At 38.2% G+C, this 24,183-nt stretch overlaps 1 protein-coding gene across 2 annotated transcripts in view; it reads left to right on the top strand.

The window, feature by feature from the left end:
• FAM120C (family with sequence similarity 120C) overlaps nt 1–24,183 on the top strand; it is a 112,032-nt gene that overhangs the window by 32,410 nt on the left and 55,439 nt on the right. For both annotated transcript variants that reach the window (XM_007089433.3, XM_042974423.1), the window contains exons 4-9: nt 7,618–7,746; nt 18,175–18,277; nt 18,844–18,920; nt 19,352–19,632; nt 20,559–20,832; nt 21,491–21,662. In XM_007089433.3, the coding sequence (XP_007089495.3) occupies nt 7,618–7,746; nt 18,175–18,277; nt 18,844–18,920; nt 19,352–19,632; nt 20,559–20,832; nt 21,491–21,662 (1,036 nt within the window). The remainder of the gene's footprint in view (nt 1–7,617; nt 7,747–18,174; nt 18,278–18,843; nt 18,921–19,351; nt 19,633–20,558; nt 20,833–21,490; nt 21,663–24,183) is intronic.

The following is a 24,183-nucleotide window of genomic DNA, read 5'->3' as shown; positions in this document are numbered from 1 at the left end:
ACTTACAGAGTTTGTCCTCTATATAGTTACGAATCTGTTTCTTGGCTTGTCTATCTTTTTTTCCCCTTTGATCATTTGTTTTCTTTTTCAAATTCCACACATGAGTGAATTTACATGCTGTTTGTCTTTCTCTGACTGAATTATTTCATTTAGCATTATATTCTCTAGATCCACCCATGTTGTTGCAAATGGCAAGATTTTATTCTTTTTATGGGTGAATAACATGTATACACACACACACACACAGACACACACACACACACACTAATTCTTCTTTTTTAAAATTTATTTATTTAAATTCAAGTTAGTTAACACACAGTGTAGTATTGGTTTCAGGAGTAGAACCCAGTGATGCATAACTTACATACGACACCCAGTGCTCATCCCAGCAAGTGCCCTCCTTAATGCCCACCACCCATTTAGCCCATCCCACCACCCACCTCCCCTCCAGCAACCCTCAGTTTGTTTTCTGTATTTAAGAGTCTCTTATGGTTTGCCACCTTCTCTGTTTGTATCTTATTTTTCCTTCCTTCCTCTCTCCCTGAGAAACAATCCCACACCTGCACAGTGCGTAGAATCTATGGTGTAGCACTGCTAAAACCAGCAAAGGTTGTATTCCCTCTGGGTGTGCCTCTGTCCCATGATGATGAAAAAGGCCTTTTGCTGGCACCTGCATGGTGTTTTGTCCTTGGGGAGGCAATAAACGCTTTTCCAAAAGTACTCCAGGAAGGGGACTGTTCTCTCCCAGTGTGCCCCAGAGATTCCTACACTAGGCTATGCACTCCAGAGCTAGCTCCCTCCTTCCCAGGAATGTGTGCCATAGCTCCGCTCCAGAGAAAGTCACGCACTTCCAAAACCTGAGTTTGAGCTCCAAATGCTGTTTAAGAAAAAACTGGGACACTCAGTACTTCTCGCCCCCAAGACCATGATCCAGAGAGGTTTTCCTCTTGTTGTAACTTGATCCTGCACTTTCTCAACCCATGTGTCTTTCTCTCCCTTTTGTCTCTCCATGGAAAGGATTTCCTCCCCTCCGCAGCACCACAATTTTTCTCTTCTCCAGTTCACTTCCACATACTTCACACCTGCCATGCTGTCTCCCTCCAACTGTGGAGGTCCTTCGATCAGTCCACAGATCGATTTCCTGGTTATTCCAAGTAATGTAACCTGTTTGAGGGAGGAGGAAAGCTCAGGGTCCCCCTATTTCGCTGCCATCTTAACTCCTCTTATGCTATTTCTTCTTTATCCATTCATCTGTCAGTGGACCCTTGGGCTACTTCCATATCTTTTTTTTATTAAAAAAATTTTTAATGTTTATTTATTTTTGAAAGAGAGAGAGAAACAAAGCGTGAGTGGGGAGGGGCAGAGAGAGGGAGACACAGAATCTGAAGCAGGCTCCAGGCTCCCAGCACAGAGCCCGACATGGGGCTCGAACCCATGAATCACGAGATCATGACCTGAGCTGAAGTCAGATGCTCAACCAACTGAGACACCCAGGTGCCCCAGGCCACTTCCATATCTTGACTATTGTAAATAATGCTGCCATAAACATGGGGGTGCATGTATCCCTTTGAATTAGTGTTTTTGTATTTGTGTAAATACCCAGTAGTGCAATTACTGGATTATGAGGTTGTTCTATTTTTAACTTTCTGAGGAAACTCCATACTGTTTTCCACAGTGGCTGCACCACTTTGCATTCCCACGAACAGTTCATGAATGTTCCTTTTTCTCCACATCCTCGTCAACACTTGTTGTTTCTTGTGTTTTTGATTTTAGCCATCCTGACAGGTGTGAGGTGATATCTCATTGTTAGTTTTGATTTGCAATTCCCTGATGATAAGTGATGTGGAACATGTTTTCATGTGTCTGTTGGCAATGTGTATGTCTTCTTTGGAGAAATATCTGTTCATGTCTTTTGCCTACTTTTTAATTGGATTATTTGTTTTTTGGGGTGTTGAGTTATTTAAGTTCTTTATATATTTGGATACTAACCCTTTTTCATATGTGTCATTTGCAAATATCTTCTCCCATTCAGTAGGTTATCTTTTAGTTTTGTGGATTATTTCCTTTTCTGTGCAGAAGCTTTTTATTTTGATGTAGTCCCAATAATTTATTTTTGCTTTTATTTCCCTTGCCTCATGAGACATGTCTAGAAAAATGTTGGTATGGCTGATGTCAGAGAAATTACTGCTTATGCTCTCTTCAAGGATTTTTAGGGCTTCAGGTCTCACATTTAAGCCTTTAATCCATTTTGAATTTATTTTTGTGTATGGTGTAAAAAAGTGGACTATTTTCATTCTTTTTCATGTAATTGTCCAGTTTTTTCAACATCATTTGTTGAAGAAAATACCCTTAATATTTTAAGGATTCGTACAGATCTATAAAGTCAAATACTAATACCCCAGTAAATGAAATAATGAGCAAAATCCTGAAGCAGACAATTCACAAAAGAAGAAATACAGTGGCCAGTACTATGACTAGATAGATGTTAAATCTCACTAGTGATCAGTCATGCAAATGAAATTATTTTTTTAACCTAATAGTTTGGCAAATATTGAAAAATTAGTGTACCTACTCCTTTTGAGGCTATGTTGAGAGTAATACTCTTATACACTTCTGGTGGTAGTTTAAGTTGCTGAATATATTACTTTTCTCTAGTTCTTTCACTCTGCTAGTTCATACCTTTTCCTCTCTCCTAACGCCTCTAATACTCCCTCCTCCTTGCTCCCTCAGCTCATGGGCTGGCTATGTATTTCACTGACAAAATGTAAGCATTTGGAACAGAATTTCCACCAGCTCCTACCCTTTCATCTTCTCACCCATGTGTATCTGTGTGCCCACTTGTTCTGCCTGCCTTGTGTTAACCATGGATGACCTGTCCTTGTTCCCATCTGAGGCCAACCCCTCTATGTACATGCCAAATCACATCCCCTCTTACTAACTTAAGGTCATCCCTTTTGCAAGTCTTCCCTCTTTCTCCTGCATCAATTTTTCTGTCTTCATTGAATTTTTCCCATCCCATATATAAGCATGCATCCATCTTAAAAAATAAAGCAAATTCTGCTCTTGACCTTACTTCCTCCACTCAAGCTACTATTCCATATTTCTTCTTCTCTTCTAGCCCATATTTCTTCTTCCCTTATCGCAAAGCCTCCTATAGAGTCATCTATACTTGAGGTGTTTATTATTCCTTTTCCCTACTCTCTCTCAATCTGCTTTGCAGAAATGGCTCTTGATGAGCTCAAGTTGTTAATAAACCTCGATGTTAATAATCTAATGGCCAGCTTTCAGTGTTCATCATATTTGACCAATCAGCAGCATTTGACCCAGTTGCTCACTTCCTCTTCCTTAGAACGTGTTCTTCACTTAGCTTTAAGGACACCACTCTCTTCTAGTTTCCTTCCTATTTCACTGGCTGCTCCTGTTTCCTTTGCTACTTCTTTTTCTTCTTTTCTTATCTTTGGAGTGACACAGAATTCTATCCTTGGTCCCTTCTCTTAGTTCTACCTATACTTTCTGCCTTAATGGTTGATCTCATACAATATCATGACTAAGTATCATCTGTCCATTGATGACTCTTAAATATATGTCTCTAGTTTTTTTAATTTTTTTTTTGAGAGAGAGATGGAGGGAGAGCATGTGCATGAGTGGGAGAGAGGCAGAAGGAGAGGGAGAGAGAATCCTAAGTAGGTTGCATGCTGAGCATGGATTCAGGATGATGCGGGGCTCCATCCCACAACCCTGGAATCATGACCTGAATCGAAATCAAGAGTCAGATGCTTAACCAACTGAGCCACCCAGGCACCCCTCTATGTCTCTAGTTTTAACATGCCTCTTGAACTCCAAATCGTAATATCTAACAGCCTACTAAACACCTCAGGGTCATATATCCAAGTGGAAACTCATGATCTTTCCCCTAAATCTGTTCCTCCGAGAACCTTCCACATTTTCATTAATGACAATCTCATCCTTCTAGTTGCTCAGGCTAAAAACCATAGAGTCATCTCAGATTTCTTTCTCTCTTTCTTACACCCTGCATTTCCTCTGTAAGCAAATACCATCAGTTCTCCCTTCTATATATGTCCACTTCTCACCATTTTCATTGCTACTACCCTGGTCAATTCACCATTATTTCTTGCTTGGATTATTATAACAGCTTATTAACTGTTGGTTTTCTGTTTGCACTCTCCCCTCTCCCAAATCTATTCTCAATATAACAGCCAGAGTGATCCTTTTAAAACCTTATTCAGATCAGTCACTTCTCTAATTCAAAATCCTCCAGTGGCTCTCCACGTCACTCACTCAATCTTTACCATGGCCTACAAAGTCTTGTACTGACTGGCCTCTGTTACAGCTCTGATTTCATCTTCTCTTTTCTTTTGCTTGTAGAACCTTTGTATTTATTATTTTCTCCACTTGGAATTCTTTTTCCTCCCACATAACTATGTCCTCACCCTTACAGGTTTTCTCAAATGGCATTTTCTCAGTGAGGCCTTTCCTGACCATCGTATTTAACATTGCATGGTTGTATACACACACACACACACACACACACACACACACACACACACACTCTTGCATTCCCATGCCCGTCCTCTGCTTAGATTTTCTCCAGCACTTACCTACATATAACATAGTATGCATTTTACTTATTTATTCTGTAAGATATCCTGACACACTTACCCTAGAATTTAATCTTCCATAAGGGCAGCAATATTTATCTTATTCACTGCTGTGTTCTTGGTGCCTATGACAGTGCTTAGTTAGTACACATTAGGCAGTAAATATTTGTTGAAGGAATGAATGGTACAGCTTTTTGCCCAAACAATTTTATATAAAAAGCCTTTAAAAAGTTTATACCCTTTGACTGAGTAATTACCATTTTAGGAAACTTGTAATTTAATAATTGGAATGTGAACAACAAATCATACCTACATTTTATCACATTAAAGAAAACCTGTATTTAAAATTTTTTCAAGCATCACAAAAGTAGATAAAATAATAATGTAGTGAATCACTATAGTAATATGTCTCCGAAGGCAAGGGAAACAAAAGTAAAAATGAATAGTGGGACCTCATCAAGGTAAAATGGTTCTGCACAGCAAAGGAGACAATCAACAAAACTAAAAGGCAGCCAACAGAATGGGAGAAGATATTTGCAAATGACATATCAGATAAGGGTCATTATCCAAAATCTATAAAGAACTTACCAAACTCAACACCCAAAAAACAAATAATCCAGTGAAGAAATGGGTAGAAAGGGGGCGCCTGGGTGGCGCAGTCGGTTAAGCGTCCGACTTCGGCCAGGTCACAATCTCGCGATCCGTGAGTTCGAGCCCCGTGTCGGGCTCTGGGCTGATGGCTCGGAGCCTGGAGCCTGTTTCCGATTCTGTGTCTCCCTCTCTCTCTGCCCCTCCCCCGTTCATGCTCTGTCTCTCTCTGTCCCAAAAATAAATAAATAAATAAAAAAAAAACGTTGAAAAGAAATGGGTAGAAGGCATGAATAGACACTTTTCCAAAGAAGACATCTGGATGGCCAACAGACACATGAAAAGATGCTCAACATCACTCATCATCAGAGAAATACAAATCAAAACCACATTGAGATACCACCTCACACAGGTCAGAGTGGCTAAAATTAACAACTCAGGAAGCAACAGATATTGGAAAGGATGTGGAGAAAAGGGAACCCTCTTGCATTGTTGATGGGAATGCAAACTGGTGCAGCTGCTCTGGAAAACAGTGTGGAGGTTCCTCAAAAAATTAAAAATAGAATTACCCTACAACTGAGCAACAGCACTACTAGGAATTTATCCAAAGGATACAGGAGTGCTGATTCGAAGGGGCACATGCACCCTAATGTTTATAGCAGCACTATTGACAATAGCCAAATTATGGAAAGAGCCCAAATGTCCATCAACTGATGAATGGATAAAGAAGATGTGGTATATATACACAATGGAATACTACTTGGCAGTGAAAAGAATGAAATCTGGCCATTTGCAACAACGTGGATGGAACTGGAGGGTATTATGCTAAGCGAAATAAGTCAGTCAGAGAAAGACAGATATCATATTGTGGAATTTGAGAAACTTAACAGATGACCGTAGGGGAAGGGAAGGAAAAATAAGTTACAAACAGAGGGAGGCAAACCATAAAAGACTCTTAAATACAGAGAACAAACTGAGGGTTGCTGGGGGTAGGGGTTTAGGGGGTGGAGTATGGGAGATGGGCATTGAGGAGGGCACTTGTTGGGATGAGCACTGGATGTTGTATGTTAAGTGATGAATCACAGGAATCTACTCCTGAAGCCAAGACTACACTGCATGTGAGCTAACATGACAATAAAAAAAGTTTGTACCCTTTGACTGAGTAATTACCAGTTTAGGAAGCTTATAATTAAATAATTAGAAAGTGAACAAAAATCATACCTACATTTTATCATAACATTAAAGAAAACCTGTATTTAAATTTTTTCAAGCATCACAAATGTAGATAAAATAATAATATAGTGAGTCACTATTGAACATCTTCTAGCTCCTACAGTTATGAAGATGTAGCCACACTTGCTGGAGTTTTATTATTATTATTATTATTATTATTGCTGTTGCTAATGTACTTTAAAATAAATTCTGGACCTCAAGTCATTTTACTCCCAAATTCTTCTATATGCATCTCGAAAACATATGGGCATTTTCATACATAAGCACAATGCCATTATTACTTTTAACAAAATTAATAAGTTAACATCCAGTCCATTTTAGGATCATCTTGATTGTTTCAAAAAGGCTTTTTTTGTAGCTAGTTCAAATCGGGATCCAAATATGGCCCACAAATTAAAACCTTACCGATACTTGCAAAGAATTTGAAGCAGCCAGGGGCGCCTGGGTGGCTCAGTCTGTTAAGTGTCTGACTTCGGCTCCTGACCACATCTGACTGTGATCTAACCATTTACGCATTCGAGCTCCGCCTCAAGCTCTGTGCTGACAGCTCAGAGCCTGGAGCCTGATTTGGATTCTGTGTCTCCCTGTCTCTCTGCCTTTTTCCATTCATGTGTGCTCTCTCTCTCTCTTTCTCTCAAAAATAAATAAACGTTAAAAAATTATTTAAAAAACTAAAAGCTGCCAAATGGTATTATGAAAGAAAACTGATTATGGCAGTGTCCTCAGCTAGTGGTTATCTCTATAGTAGGATTATAAATGATATGACGTTATCTTTCTTTATATTTTGGGGGTTTTTTCCCCCAAGTGTTCTATGCTGAGAATTATGAGGAAAACTATTTTTTAATATTTATTTACTTATTTTTGAGGGAGAGAGAGAGGAGCGGAGAGAGGGGGAGACAGAGAATCCCAAGCAGACTCTGCACTGCCGGCACAGAGCCCCACACGGGGCTCAAACTCATGAACCGTGAGATCATGACCTGAGTTGAAACCAAGAGTCGGCCGTTCAACTGACTGAGCCACCCAGGTGCCCCTGGAGGAAACTATTTTTAAGGAAAAGATTTTAACTATCTCTAAGTGGATTTACTGAATTTGAATTTTCTGTCTTACCCCTACATCATTCTTTCTCTTAGTGATCATCATCAACCTCAATGTACCTTGCTTATCTTATCTCTTCTAGGTCCGAGCTCATCAGCTGGTTCTTCCTCCCTGTGATGTGGTGATCAAGGCTGTTTCTGAGTATGTTAGCTCCATTAAAGACCCTTCAAATCTGGATGTGGTTGGGAAGGATGTTTTCAAACAGTCTCAGGTGAGCTAGACTTCTTCCTAAGAGTTGCCAGTTTTCTTACCTTCACTAGTACCACCAGCAGATTTGATTTTTTTTCTGTGCTACCTACCTTCTCTCCATCTAGCTGCTTGTTTTCTCCATGCTTACAGACTGGAACCCCAAAGTTTCCTTTGAAAACATTACTAGGTCTGGAATGAAAGAGTTCTTTGCCTTTTTCCCCCACTATCAAGATAAAAAAGCTTACTCTGGAAAATCTAGAAAATAAAGACACTTAAAATCCCATTACCCAGAAACAACTTGGTATAGTTATCACTCTAGAATATGTGCTTCTACCCTTTTTGTGTTTCAATGTATACCTTGATATAAAGGTCTTGCTTAGTTGAGGTTAATGGGTCATGAAAAAGACTACTTAAAGTAGGTCCACATAAAACAAAAATCAGTATTTCATTGTTAATAGTGAGAAAAAGGCTCTACTGGGGAATTTGTCTTGTGAAATGAAGCTAAAAGTTAGGAAAATAAGTCAGTTTTGTTTTTAATAATTTAATTTAGACTTGCACAATGGGTTTTTCAGTTTATTTTTAAAGTTAACATAAAGTGGGCACCTGTGTGGCTCAGTCAGTTAAGTGTTCAACTCTTGATTTTGGCTCAGATCATGATCTCATGGTTCATGAGTTCGAGCTCCGCATCAGGCTCTGTGCTGACAGTGCGGAGTCTGCTTGGGAGTCTCTCTCTCCCTCTCTCTCTGCCCCTCCCCCATTTGTGTTTGTACATGCTCTGTCTCAAAAATAAATAAACTTTTAAGAATTAACATAAAGTAAAACTGACTTTTATATGTGTGTGTATATAGTTCTCTGAATTTTTAGCACATGATTTATGTAACCACCATCACAATTAGGATCAGAACAGTTGAGCCACCCCCAAAAATCTCTCATGCTGTCACTTTGTAATCACACCCAAACTTATCCCTAACTCCTGGCAACTACCAGTCTATTGTTTGTCACTACAGTTATATCTTTTAGAGGATAACATATTAATGGAATCACATAGTATTTAATCCTTTGAGAATAGTATTTTTCATTCAACATAATGCCTTGAGATTCTTCTACATTGTTTCATGTTGCATCTATCAATAATTCTTGCTTTTTATTGATAAGTGGTATACATTGTATGGGTATGCCACAGTGTATTTATTCATTCACCTCTAAAAGATATTTGAGTTGTTTCCAATTTTTGGTAGTTCGAAGACAGTTGCTATAAACATTTATGTACAGATTTTTCTCTAATGAACATAAGTTTTTATCTCCCTGGTGGAAATACCGAGGAGTGGGATTTCTGGGTCATATGGTAAGTGTATGTTTAACTTTGGCTTTATAAGACCCCGCCAAACCATTTTCCAGTGTGGCTGTTCCATTCCTCACTAGCACTTTTTACTAATCAGTATTTTTTATAAGCATTCTAATAGGTGTGTAGTGGCAGCTCTTCATAATTTTAATTTGCATTCCTCAAATGACTAATGATAAACATTTTTTCTTGTGCTTACTTGCCATCCATATGTCTTCTTTGGTGAATAGTCTGTTCGTGAACAGTCTTTTGCCCATTTTTACTTGAGTTGTTTATTTACTCACTGTTGATTTCTGTGAGTTCTTTATATATTCTTGCTTAAAGTCCTTTGTCAGATATCTTGTTTGCAAATATTTTCTCCTAGTCTGTAGTTTATCTTTACCTCCCTTTAACAGTGACTTTTGCAAAGCAAAAGTTTTTAATTTTTATCTTCTATGGATCATGCTTTTGGTATCATGTCTAAAAATACATTGCCTAATTCAGGCATGACAATATTATCCTTTTTTCTTATAAAAATTATATAGTTTAAAATTTTACATTTAGAACAAATCATTATTTACAGTTCATTTTTGTATAAAAGTTGAGGTGTTTTGGTTTGTTTTTGTATATGGATATCCAGTTGTTTCAACACAGTTTGTTGAAAAGACTGGCTTTTCTCCATTGAATTGCTATTTGTGTGGGTCTATTTCTAGACTCTGTTCTGTTCACTTGACCCATGTGTCTATCTCTTTGCAAATAGCACTCTGTCTTGAATACTATAGCTTTGTGTAAGACAAAATTAGGTAGTGATCCTTCCAATTTTATTGTTTTTCAAAATTATTTTGTCTATTCTAGTTCCTTTTGTCCGCCCAAATTAATTTTAGAATAATCTTTTCTATATCTACAAACAATAATCCTGCTGGGATTTTAATGGGAATTCCTTATATTAAATATACAGTTGACCCTTTAACAACATGTGGGTTAGGGGTACCGACCCCCCCCCCATGCAGTAAAAAATCCATGTATAACTTTTGATTCCCCATAAACTTAACTACTAATAGCCTGCTTTTGACTGGATGCATTACTGATAACATAAACAGTTGATTAACACATATTTTGTATGTTATATGTATTATATACTATATTCTTATGATAAAGTAAGATAGAGAAAAGAAAATGTTAAGAAAATTATAAGGAAGAGAAAATACATTTAAAATACTGTATTGTATTTATCAAAAATATTCACATATAAGGGCACCTGGGTGGCTCAGTCGGTTGAGCATCCGACTCTTGATTTCAGGTCAAGCCATAATCTCAGGGTCATGGGATTCACCCACATTGGACTCTGCACTGAGCATGGAGGCTGCTTAAGATTCTCTCTCTTCCTCTGCCCCTCACCCCCACTTGTGCTGTCTCTCTCTAAAATAAAAAAAAAATTTCACATATAAGTGGACTCACCCAGCTCAAATCTGTGTTCAAAGGTCAACCATATAGATGAATTTGTGAGTTTTGAAATCCAGTAATATGATATCTCTCTCCATTTATTTAGTTCATCTTTGATTTATCAACATTTTATACTTTTCAGTATACAAGTCCCATACATTTTTAAAAAATATTTATTTATTTTATATTTGAGGCACCTATTATAAAGGATATTATTTTGTTCATTGCTAGCATATAGAAATATGATTGATTTTTGTGTGTTAACCCTGTATTCTGCAACCTTTCTAAACTCACAAGGAATTTTTTTGGTAGTTTTTTGGTATTTTCTGTGTAGGTGATCATATTGTTTCTAAATAAGGACAGTTCTATTTCTTTTGTAGTCTGTGTCTTTTTTTCTTGACTTAATACACTGTCGAGGATTTCCAAACAATGTTGAATTGTAGTGATAATAGAGGATATATCTTATTCCTGATCTTTGGGAAAAACAGTCAGCATTAAGTATTACATTAGCTGTAGGTTTTGTAGATGCACATTATCAGGAAGTTCTCTTCTCTTCCTAGTTTACTGAGAGTTTTTATCATTAAAGGATGGTATATTTTGTCAAATGTAATTTTTTGCATCTGCTGATAAGATCATGAGCTTTTTGAATATTGAACCATCCTTGCATTCCCAGGATGTGGTCAAGGTATATTATAATTTTTTTTTATATTATTGGATTTGAATTAGTAGTATTTCAATGAAAAGTTTTACATTTATTTTCATGAGGAATATTGGCCTGTAATTTTTTGTGCTGTCTTTCTCTGGTTTTGATATCAGGGTACTACTGGACTCAAAATGAGTTAGCAAGTGTTCTTTTTTTTTTTCTTGGAAGAGATTGTGTAGAATTGTTTTTTCTTTTTTTTAAGTTTATTCATTTATTATTTCTGAGAGAGAGAGGGAGAGAGAGAGAGAGAGAGAAAATGCACAAATGGGGAATGGGCAGTGAGAGAGAGACAGAGAATCTGAAGCAGGCTCCAGGCTCTGAGCTGCCAGGACAGAGCCTGATGTGGGGCTTGAACTTCACTAAGCTGAAGTAGGATGCTTAACCAACTGAGCCACCCAGGCACTCCTGGTTTTTCTTCTTTAATTGTTTGGTAGAATTTGCCAGTGATGTGTACTTTGAATTCTGGTCTTCTTCCCCAATCCCCCTGCTAGTGTTTACTTTTCAGAGTCTTCAAATAGCTGCTCCTAGGTTTTATAACTACCTTCAGTGGAAATACGGTAGAGTGTGATTACTCTATCTTATCCAGAATGGAAATCTCTCTGTAGATTTTTTTTTTAGGTGGACAAAGCATGAAATCATTGCTTCATTTTGGGGAGCATAAATTTTCCTAACCAATTATATGATAGCACAATCTAGCATCCATTACTTTGCATCTAACTTTCTAGCATAATATAAAAAGGGCTGTTTTTCATTAAAAAATATACTTGGCATTTATTTTCCCTAAGGGTCTAGTTTCTTTTCATATTCAAATCGTTGTTTTTTCAAGTGCCTTTCCTGCCATCATCTTTCATAATTCGTTCTTCCACCATTATTGAACACTAACTGTAGTGATACTTATTTGTCCATGACTTCTAGCATGATGTGTGCAGTCCTCCATCATTTTCTTTGACTTAAGGAAATCCTGACCTTTATGACAGATTTTGTTCATTCACTTTGTTGATTTGCATTGAACTTTCAGCTGCTGGCATCAGACAATTAGGAAGAGACTGACCCACAAAGAAAGAAATTGACATAGTGGGGTAGGGAGAGAGGCTAGTATTAAGTAGGAGATACTGTTTAGATGGAGAATAAATTAAAATTCCTTTTTTTATTGTGGTAAAATATACATAACATGAAATTTACCATCTTAATCATTTTAAGTGTACAGGCCATTTGTATTAAATACATTCGTAATGTTGTATAACCATCACTATCATCCATCTCCATAACTCTTCTCATCATGTAAAACTGAAACTCTTTACCCATTTTTTTAAAGAAATAATGGCCATAATTTTTTTAAGCTTATTTATTTATTTTGAGAGAGAGAACCAGCAGGGGAGGGGCAGAGAGAGTGGGGGACAGAGGATCTAAATCAGGCTCTTCACTGACAGCAGAGAGCCCGGTGTGGGGCTCCAACTCACAAACCGTGAGATCATGACCCAAGTCACGGTCAGACACTTAACCGACTGAGCCACCCAGTCGCCCCAAAACTCTATACCCATTAAATGATAACTTCCCATTTTCCCCTCCCCTCTAGCCCTTGGCAACCACAATTCTACTTTTTTCTCTATGATTTTGACCACTTTAGGTACTTCATCTAAATGGAATTATACAGTATTTGTCTTTTTGTGACTGACTTATTTTACTTAGCATAATGTCCTCAAGCTTCATCCATGTTGTAGCATGTGCCAGAATTTTTTTCCTTTTTAAAACCAAATAATATTCCATTGTATGTTGACAGAGGAAACATTTTATAAGTTTTCAGTTGAGTGGTGAATATTTTTAATGTGATAACTTTTGCTTCCCTTTATAGCTTCATGATGTTTGGAACCTGGATAATGACTATTCAAGGATCCACTTTTTCACTAAACAAGAAGAACAAAAAAATTTTTAAGTAGAGGTTTTGCTATTAATTCCACCCTAAATGTTTTATAGTGTTTCCTAGTCTCTTTTGTATGTATGTTTTGATGTGGTAGTCATCTCAGTGTAAAAAGTGTCTGCTTTTTTCACTTAACATTATGTCTTAAACCGATTTTCATTGTTGTTATATAATTTTCATAAAATTTAATATAATCATTTTTAGCAATTGTAGAATTATGAGAGCTCTTCTAAACAAACATACAGAAACTGCTAGGTAATAGCATCAAAGGGATGGGATTCTACTCTGCTACCTATGGCCTCTGGGGATCTATAAAAGAAAAGGATAGGACTTTATTAAATATGATCATGTAGTAAATACTGAATGAACTTCCGCAGGCAAGGTCCCATGCTAGGCACTAAGATATAAATGTAAATAAACAATTCTCTGTTCTCACAGAACTTTAGGTTAAATGGGAGCAGAAGCAAATAAATAAGTATAACAAAGACAAACCACAATAAATGTGTCATAGAAAGAGAGGTGCCCTTTCAAGAAAGAATAAATGTTTGTCAGGGCACAGAGCAGTGGTACACTGAGGGAAGTATATGTAATTTGGTGTTTCAGGGGATTAGGTCATAAGATCTATACTCATTGATGTTGAATAGTTTGCAAGTTAAATGCAGAAAGTGAGTTGAAAGACAGTATAATATGATTCTGTATGTATGAAAAAAAACAAAACCATATTGGTGTACATACATGTGTCTGTATAAACACAGCAAAAGTTATGATAGGACATATACCAAAGTGATAGCACTGGTCACTTCTGGGGAGGGAAGTAAGTATAGAGCTATAGATATTAAGGAAGACTGTGTATGGCTTGTATCTTTTTAGGAGATTGTTATGGTATAATTAAATATAATATGGAAATAATAGCGAATACATAACTAATGGAACCTTGATAAAGCAGAACATTATTCAACCAAATATATTTCATTCTATAAGTCAGTAATTTGCAGATATTGTTTAGATTTGGAACCCTTTTTCAAACAATTGTACTAAGTCTACAGTTTTTTGAGAAAGCCAAACGATTTTATTTCTAAGCAAGGCTGGAGGACCTGGAGATAGATAGATAGATAGATAGATAGATAGATAGATCTATAGATAGATAGATAGATAGATAGATAGATAGATAGATAGATTTTGAGAGAGAGAGAGAGAGAGAACGAGCAAGTGGGAGAAGAGCAGAGGGAGGGAGGGAGAGAGACACAGAGAGAGAGAGACAGAGAATCTTAAGCAGGCTCCACGCTCACTGCAAAGCCCAACGCTGGGCTTGATCCCGGGATCATGACCTGAGCCGAAACCAAGAGTCAGACACTCAACGGACTGAGCCACCCAGGCTCCCCTAAAGATCTTGATTTCTGCGTTTGTGTGCCTACATACATGCAAGTGAAGATATCTGGAATGCTATATGGATCCTAGAATGTTAACAATTACAAAGAGGGAGAAGATTATAAATGTTTTCAATTTTCCTTTTTTGGATTGTATGTTTTAATATATATTCTCTATGTATTTCTATAAGAAATGTTTGTTGCAATTAGGAGATGATTTTTCTGTAGAGAATATTCAACCCTGGGGCTATGTGGTGACTTGGGCACTCTCATGCATTGATGATGAGAGTATAACTTGAGACATCTGTTTTGGAAAGAGATTTAGTATCATGTGTCAAGAGTCTATGAAAATGACCATATCCTTCGACCTAGTAATTCCACTTCTAAGAATATGCCCTATGAGCATCGAGGAGGGCACTTGTTGAGATGAGCACTGGGTGTTGTATGTAAGCGATGAACCATGGGAGTCTACCCTGAAAATCAAGCACGCACTGTACACACTGTATGTTAGCCAATTTAACAATAAATTATATTTTAAAAAATAATAATGAATAAGATAAAAAATAAAAACAAAAGAATATGCCCTATGAAATAACCCAAGAAACTTATGTAAAAATATGCTTATCAAAGAATTATTTATAATGATAAATTAGAAATGGCTTTAATAGTTTATATTCCATTTGATGAAACATGAAGGTCACAAAATTAAATTCAAGAGGACTTTACAATTTTGTTGGAAAAGGTTTGATAAAGAAAAGTTCGGGACACCTGGGTGGCTCAGTAGGTTAAGCGTCCAACTTCACCTCAGGTCATGATCTTGCAGTCTGTGGGTTTGAGCCCCGCGTCAGGCTCTGTGCTGACACCTCAGAGCCTGGAGCCTGCTTCGGATTCCGTGTCTCCCTCTCTCTCTGCCCCTCCCCTGCTTGCGTTCTCTCTCTCTCTCTCTTTCTCTCAATAAATAAACGTTAAAAATTAAAAACAGGGGCGCCTGGGTGGCTCAGTCGGTTAAGCGGCCGACCTCGGCTCAGGTCATGATCTCGCGGTCTGTGAGTTCGAGCCCCGCATTGGGCTCTGTGCTGACAGCTCGGAGCCTGGAGCCTGTTTCAGATTCTGTGCCTCCCTCTCTCTGACCCTCTCCCGTTCATGCTCTGTCTCTCTCTGTCTCAAAAAATAAATAAACGTTAAAAAAATTTAAAAAAAAAATTAAAAAACAAAAAAACTCCTTCTCAGTCAGCCTCAACCCTTCAGAGATAAATAGTATGTTTACTTCTATTGCCATAGATTAGTTTTGCTTCTACTTGAACTTTATATATTCTCCTTTTTGTCTCTCTTCTTTCACTCAGCATAAAGTGTTTGAGATTTATCTATACTGTTGCATGTATCAGTACTTTGTTCTTTTTGTCAGTGTATAGTTTTCCATTGTATGAATATATCCATTTATCCATTCTTCTGTTGGTATACATTTGAGTTAATTGAGTTTGGGGATCTTTTTTAAAAAATACTTTTGTTTATTATTATTAATTTTGAGAGAGAGAGAGAGAGAGAGAGAGAGAGAGAGAGAGAGAACACAAGCAAGGGAGAAGCAGAGAGAGAAAGAGGGAGAGAGAGAGAATCCCAAGCAGGCTCTACACTGCCAGCACAGAGGCCTATGCAGGACTCAAACTCACAAACCATAAGATCATGACCTGAGCCAAAATCAAGAGTTGGAAGCTTAGCCAACTGCACCACCCAGGCACCCTGAGTTTGGGGCTCTTATAAATAAAGCTGTTGTTAGCATTCTTGTTCATATCTTTTGGTGGACATACGTACTCATTTCTCCTGAGTAAATACTTGGGAGTAGGATAGCTGTGCCATATGGTAAATATATGTTTAACTTAATAAGAAATTTCCAAACTGTTTTCCAGACTGTACCAATATACACTCCCACCAGCAATGTACTGGAATTCAAGTTATTCCATATCCTTGCCAGTGCTTGATGTTTATAATCTTTAATTTTAACCATTCTGGTGGATATATAGTGATGACACATTGTGGTTTTTGTATATGTTTAAGTGCTTTTTACTTTAGTGTTCATACCTTTTGAACAATAATTCTACTTTGGGGACATTTTCCGAAGGACATAATCAGAAATCCAGAAAAAATTGATCTGTACATGTATGTTCTTTGCTGCATAACTTATAATAGCCAAATGTGAGAAATAACCTAAATGTCAGGTATTAGGGAAGTAGTTACATAATTTATGACACATTTATAATGATAAAATATACAGTCATTCAAAATTATAATAAAAGAACAATATGAAATTGTATGTTATCAACTATAGAAAATGTGTGTATTAAAATAGACCAATAATACGTTAACAAAAAGTTTATTTTAAAATACTGGAAGAAGCCTTATCAACAATAGCCAAACTATGGAGAGAGCCCAAATTTCCATCGACTGATAATATTACTCAGCCATCAAAAAGAATGAAATCTTGCCATTTACAAACACATGAATGGAGCTAGAATGTGTTATGCTAAGTGAAATAAGTCAATCAAAGAAAGACAAATACTGTATGATTTCACTCATATGTCGAATTTAAGAAACAAAACAGATGAACATATGAGAAGGGGAGGAAAAAAAGAGAAGAGAGGGAAGCAAACCACAAGAGACTCTTAATGATAGAGAACAAACTATGGGTTGACAGAGGGAGGTGGGTAAGAGATGGGCTATATGGGTGATGGGTACTAAGGACAACACTTGTTGCAATGCGTACTGGGTGTTGTATGTAATTGAGAAATCACTGAATTCTATTCCTGAAACCAATATTGTACTGTGTGTTAACTAACTAAAATTTAAATTATAAAAAAATTCTTTAAAATAAAATGAAATAAAATAATCAAAATAAAATAAAATACTGGAAGAAAACAGAGCAAAATGTCTTTTTGGGTGGCAGTACTATGTAATTTTTTCCCCATCCTCACCTATTTTTTTCTAATGGTCATGTGACCATTTTAGAATAGCACAAAATGTATTTGTTTGTTTTTAAGCTTAATTTTTTTAAGTATTCGAGATTTTGCATTCTTTTTTAAAATTTTTTTTAATGTTCATTTTTTGAGAGAGAGAAACAGAACACAGAGTGGGGGAGGGGCAGAGAGAGACGGAGACACAGAATCCGAAGCAGGCTTCAGGCTCTGAGCTGTCAGCACAGAGCTCCATGTGGGGCTTGAACTCACCAACCACAAGATCATGACCTGAGTTGAAGTCAGACATTCAACTGATTGAGCCACCCAGGCGCCCTGCAGATTTTGCATTCTATAATGCTCTCTCCCTACCTAATCTTTTCTGTAACATGAAAAATTGCTCTCTTGGTTTTCTCTTATTTTTTAATGTTCATTTATTTATTTTTGAAAGAGAATGAGCAGGGGAGGGGCAAGAGAGAGAGAGAGAGAGAGAGAGAGAGAGAGAGAGAGAGAGAGAATCCCAAGCAGGCTCCATGCTGAGCAACCCCAACACAGGGCTCCATCCTACGACTGTGAAATCAAGATATCAAGAATCGACGCTTAACTGACTGAGCCACCCAGGCACCCCTGCTCTCTTGGGTTTCTTAAAACATTTTATTTCTGCTACTGTTTTGACTTTCTGATTATAAATTGCATGAAAAAGACACTCTCATGTTCTTTCTTTTCCTGAACATCTAATGTTCTAACATCCAGTCTAGGACAGAAGATAAAATAGAGAGATTCAAGAAAGCAGTTGAGTACTATTCAGTCACAACCAAACTCTCTGCACTGCCAGTGGGTCCCTCCTCCTTTCTAGGTAAGGCTTCTATCTGATGCTAGCTGCTGTACCCAAAGGGGAAACTGAGTCCCTCCTGGGAATTCCAGGGCCAGAGTGGAATGACTTGTTTGTATTACACTCCTATAGAAGTCATTCTTGTTTGGTGGGCATTCTCCTTTTGACTTCCATGTAATAAGAGTGGTGACATGAGGCGGGGCACTGATTTCTCAAATTTGTAGATGGGGTCTAATGCTATTTCCTTAGCTTGGGCTTCTTCTGGCACTAACCTCCAATATGGCCTGGTGTATATAAAATAGCCCTGTCTTTGGTTTCAGCCTGAGTTTGAATTCTACCTCTGCTGCTTAATAGCTGTGTGATCTTAACTAGTCACATTTGCATGTATGAAATACAGCTCATGATACCTATTTTATGGGGGATTTTTTAGATGAAATAATTTCTTTAAGTTTCTTGGCATGGCACATAGCTGCTGTTCAATAAATTATAACTTATTAATAATAATTTTTCAAGCAATATGGGGTTAGCGGAATATAATATAGTAGAATTATTAGGATTGATTAAAGTATGGCCCTTTCTCTTGGCTTCAGGTTTTCGGAATAATCGGCTTGGAAATCCTCCCCTTCCACGAAATCAGATGGGCACTATCTCTGCTGGAAAGCCAATGGTAATATCTTTCAAGAGGCCCAAGACCATTTGTTAGCATTAGACTCAGGTTGCTTCCTGATTTTTATACTCTGAGTTAAGGAGTTAAGGTAATTCAGTGTTATCAGAATATCAAGGCTGTATATACCTATGTCATGTTCTCAACAGACTATGCAAAGAAAACATCCAAATCACTAACCAATAGGATGATGTGAAGGTAGATTAGCTAATGTCAGAGAATGGTTCTAGGAGACATGGTTGGGCCATTGTCCTGCCTCTGGAGTATTCTGTCCATATATCACTGTTAGAATAATTTCTTATTATTCTCAGTAGTTTCTTTGTATCCCAATAATTCCCGCTTCTGGCATTATCTACTGTGTCACAACTTCTGAGGGAGCTATTTTGGAGCCAGTTCAAATGTTAAATAGCTTTTCTATCTGTTTTATTCTTTAGTTTTCTCACCATGTGCCCCAGAAAATGAAATATCCACCACCATTCCCAACGGGGCCCAACTCCTCTCTTCTCTTCTCTTCCCATGCTTTGGGGGAATCCCATCCTTTTTCTGAGGATCCCATGCTGCAGGACAGCCCCTTTGCCAATTGGGCTGTCTCTTATGACTCCTCTGCATCCCAGTTTCCCAATTACCTGACTTCCAAAGCTTCACCTCCTTTGGGACCAGACTCTTCTCACTCCTCTTCCTCTGATGGTGATGAACCAAATGGAGCCAGCTCTGAGTAAGTGTCTGAATAGGTACCCAAGGGAACAGACTTCTGAAGCATCTGTATTTCTCTTTTTGCTGGTAACCTGGGTTGAAGTGTGGAGGAGTATATGTTCCTTGATTTTCTCTGTGGCTCTTTGCTCTTTTTTATAATGTTTATTTATTTTTTGAGAGAGAGAGAGAGAGACAGAGCGTGAGCAGGGGAGGGCAGAGAGAAAGGGAGACACAGAATCCAAAGCAGGCTCCAGGCTCTGAGCTGTCATCACAGAGCCCAATGCAGGGCTTGAACTCTCAAACCATGAGATCATGACCTGAGCCGAAGTTAGACACTTAACCGACTAAGCCATCCAGGCACCCCTGTGGCTGTTTGCTCTTAAGTGAAGTAGAAAAACTCTATGCTTGGCTACTTCATACTCATTTTGACTCTGTACAGGTGGTAATTTTCAGATACCCAAGTGACTGAAGTAAAAGGAAGCATAGCAGCTGGTTAGGGAAGCCCTAGGTATGAGTGTGCTACATTTCATGGCTGTCATTTCTCAATTTTTGAGGGCTGTGGATCAAATGTAAAAAATAAGTGAAAATAATTTATAGAGTTGAAGTATTAGAATAGTTGAGTAGGCAGTTATATTAAGACAGGGTTCTGAGGATTAAAACAGTGGTGTTTTGTACTGGTTTATTTGTTCTTAGATTATTTCTCCAAGCAGATTATTCCTGGGAAAACAGAACTGCTCTGAGATTTCAGTTGTAATTAGTTTCTTAGAATGTAAGCTGACTCAAGGCATGGCGTCTTACAAGGTGTAGCTGAAAGGTATCAGGTCCAATACTAACCCAGTGTCTTGACTTCCAGAGGGTTTGTAAGATTCCTTGGGATCAGACAGACATCTTGAATTGGAATATCTTTATCAACCTCCTTTCTTCTACACTGTCTTCCTAAATTTTTAGTCGTATCACGGAAACACTTCAGCAGCAGCCTGGATGGGATGATCCAAATGGTGACAGAGGGTCCTGGGTACAGCCCATTGATGCTGGAGTTTCAGATGCCAGCCTGGGTGATGGCGAGTCCCACATCCCATCCCTGCTGTCTATGTCTACAAGGAACCACATGGACATCACCATTCCACCCTTACCTCCAGTAGCTCCAGAAGTCTTGCGGGTTGCTGAACACAGACATCGAAGGGGTCTTATGTATCCATATATCTACCATGTTCTCACTAAGGTAATAAAGCACATCAGCACCTACCTCCCTGCTTTTACCACTGTACTTCACACTTCCTAGAGCCATAAGTTACCAGAGGACATTCTAATTGGTATCTGAAGGGAGATAAAAGGAGACCAAGTATGCTGGGGCTCCTCTTTACATTAAGGGCCCCAGATGAGGTGAGACCAGCAGTAGATGGGACTTTCCAATAAATGAGGCCCCAAGAAGATAACTATAATTGTAACATAATATAATCTGCTCTAGCCAAACACCACAGAAAGAAGATAATGCACCATGTTGGTAGATTCTGGTCTAGGGCTGGACACAATCTAAGAAGAGGCTTTATGCCCTTGTTCTTTACCTCTTCCTCTATTTCTTCAGAGCTTTGTTCCCTTCCTCCAGTCTTACTATACAAGTCCATCCCCCAACAAAATGTCCAAGATGGACTTAACCCATTTATTCAGCTATAGTCAGTCATAGCAAAGACTCTAAAAACCATAGCTTTTGTGCTGGCTATGGTTATCTAGGCCTTTTAGTCTGAAACTCTATTAAATACAAGTAGCAAATTTAGTAGCTAGGCTATAGAGGCTGTAGTTCATGACTGATTCTTCTCAGCTCAATTCCAAACCTTAAGGTAACTCATTATGTTCTTTCCCCTGGACCATTTTCTTATTAGGGTGAGATTAAGATCCCCGTATGTATTGAAGATGAGTGTAACATGGAGCTGCCTCCAGCTGCTCTCCTGTTCCGGTCAGCTCGTCAGTACATATATGGGGTCCTTTTCAGTCTGGCAGAAACACAACGGAAAATGGAACGCCTAGCTATACGGCGGCGGCTACCTGTGGAAGGTAAGTATTGTTTTAACTTCAACAGTTCTCTCAAAGTTTTGTGTGGAACAAAAACATCTGTGCAAGCACATCATACCTGTGACTATGGAGCAGTCTTTGAGAAAATGCATAATTCGCCAGAATACATATTAGTATGGCAAATGCATTAACTTAAGCCTCAGTTCTTTAATCATTAAGCATTCAGAGTAGCTACTACTTATTAAAACCATGCTGGACTTTGGGAATGTAGAGGTGTATCTGACATGGTTTCTCCTCCTCAGTAAGGTTTTGTTTTGGATTTGATCCTGTAGAGTTGGAGCCATTGAGGTGTTTTAAGCTGCAGAGTGACATGGTCAAATTAGTGTGTTCAAAAGAACCCTCTAGATTTCTGCTTCTGGGAAGATAGAGTACATATACTGTCCTTATTCCTCCTGCTAAATACACCTAAAAGCCCAGGATATTATATATATAACAAGTACAAGACATTCTAGAAGGTAAAGAGAAGAAGTCAAACTGGCTAAGGACTTTGGGATCCAAGGAATAATGCAGTGGTGAGTTCCCTGGGTTTTCTTATTGCTGCATATATCTTAGACTAGGTATGGGACCAGCTGGCAGCCCAGAAACACCAACAGGTACAGACCAGTAAAAGCTCCAAGAAATGCCTTCTCTCTCTAGTCAAAGGACCCAAAAGAAACAACCTAGCAAACAGAAAATTTTTAGGTAATAACTAATCTGCTCTAGCCAAACACCACAGAAAAACTGCAACCAACCCTCACCCCTAGTAGCAAAGACTGGATGAAGAGCCTAGACTTCTACTCTTGTCAGACTGCAACAAGAGTTGCAGAGTCTTTTAATATAATACCCCAAATGTCCAGGTTTCAATGGAAAATCCCTCTTCATACTAAGAAACAGAAAGATTTCAAACTGCGATCTCAAAATAACCAAAGAAAGAAAATCAATAGATGCCTACATTGAGATAACACAGATGTTTCAGTTACCTGGCAGGGATTTCAAAGCAGCCATTGTAAAAATTATTTGACAAACAATTCTGAACATGCTTAATACAAATTAAAATCAGAAAGTCTTAGCAAAGAAATAGGAGATATAAAGAAGAAATGGAAATTAAGAACTAAAAAATACAATAACAAAATACTTAATAGTTGAGTTAAACAGCAAATTGGAGACAATAGAAGAAATAGTGAATTTGGAGATAGAACAATAGAAATTACCCAATCTGAATAATAGAAAATACACTGAAAAAAAATGAACAGGGATCAGTAAAACTAGAACAAAAGATCTAATATTTGTATCATCAGAGTTCCAGAAAGACAGAAGAAAGAGGGTGGGGCTGCAGGAGGATTCAAATAAATAATGGCTGAAATATTATCAAATTTGGGAAAAACAGAATCAGCCCACAGAGTCAGGAAGCTGAGTGAATTATCCACAGTATAAACCCAAAGAAATCCTTGCTAAGATCTATCATGGTGAAACCTTTGAAAGCTAAAGACAAAAATTATTGAAAGCAGCCAGACAGAAACAATGCTTTATCTATAGGGGCAAAATAATATGAATGACAGCTGATCTCTCATCAGAACCCAGATTCCAGGAGGAAGTAGCACAACACTTTCTAGGGCTGAAAGAAAAGAAATGTCAGTTCAGAATTCTATATCAAACAAAAACATCCTCCAGGAATGTAGGGGACATCAACACATTCTCAGATGAAGGAAAACTAGGATAATTTTTCACAAGTAGCGCTACTGTAAAAGGATGGCTAACGGTATTCATCTACACAAAAAGGCAATGATAAAAGGAGAAATATTGGGAGGAGCTTGGGTGTTGGCAGAATAGGAGGACCCAGAGCTCACTCCATCCCACGTTTCAACTAGATATCATCCGCATCCAAGTTAATAAATTGGAGAGTGATCTAAAGACCAGCAGAACAAACTCCACAACTAAATATAGAGAAGAAGCTGCATTTGAAAGATTAGGAAGGTCAGAAAGGTGGAGTGAGGCTGCCCACCAAAGGCGGGGAGCTGCATGCACAGAGAGGACAGAGGACCCTCACATCAGGGAGTTTCCACAGGAAAAAACTAATCCCCATCACTTTTGGCTTTAAGAAACAGAGGGGCAGAATTCTGTGAGTTTGTAAAATCAGTGGAACTTGGAAGCTGGAGCTTTAAAAATCTGTTTACTGGGGCACCTGGGTGGTTCAGTCCATTGAGTCTCCAATTCTTGATTCAGCTCAGGTCATGATCTTGCAGTTCCTGAGTTTGAGCCCTGCATTGGGCTCTTCACTGACAGTGCGGAGCCTGCTTGGGATTCTCTCTCTCCCTCTCTCTCTGCCCCTCCCCTGCTCTCGCTCTCTCTCTCTCTCTCAAAATAAATAAATAAACTTTAAAAAAGTACTAAAAGTCTCCTGAGTCAACACTGAGCCAACTGAGAGGGTGAGTGACAGTCAGGTTGCTGCCCTTAAGGAAACAGCAGGCTGGGTGGAGAGGCAACATAAAAACAGCAGTTTACACAGCTCTAGAGGCAAATAGGA

The sequence above is a fragment of the Panthera tigris genome, chromosome X, assembly GCF_018350195.1.
Source record: "Panthera tigris isolate Pti1 chromosome X, P.tigris_Pti1_mat1.1, whole genome shotgun sequence".
NCBI lineage: Eukaryota > Metazoa > Chordata > Mammalia > Carnivora > Felidae > Panthera > Panthera tigris.
This window is presented reverse-complemented; position numbering and strand designations above follow the sequence as displayed.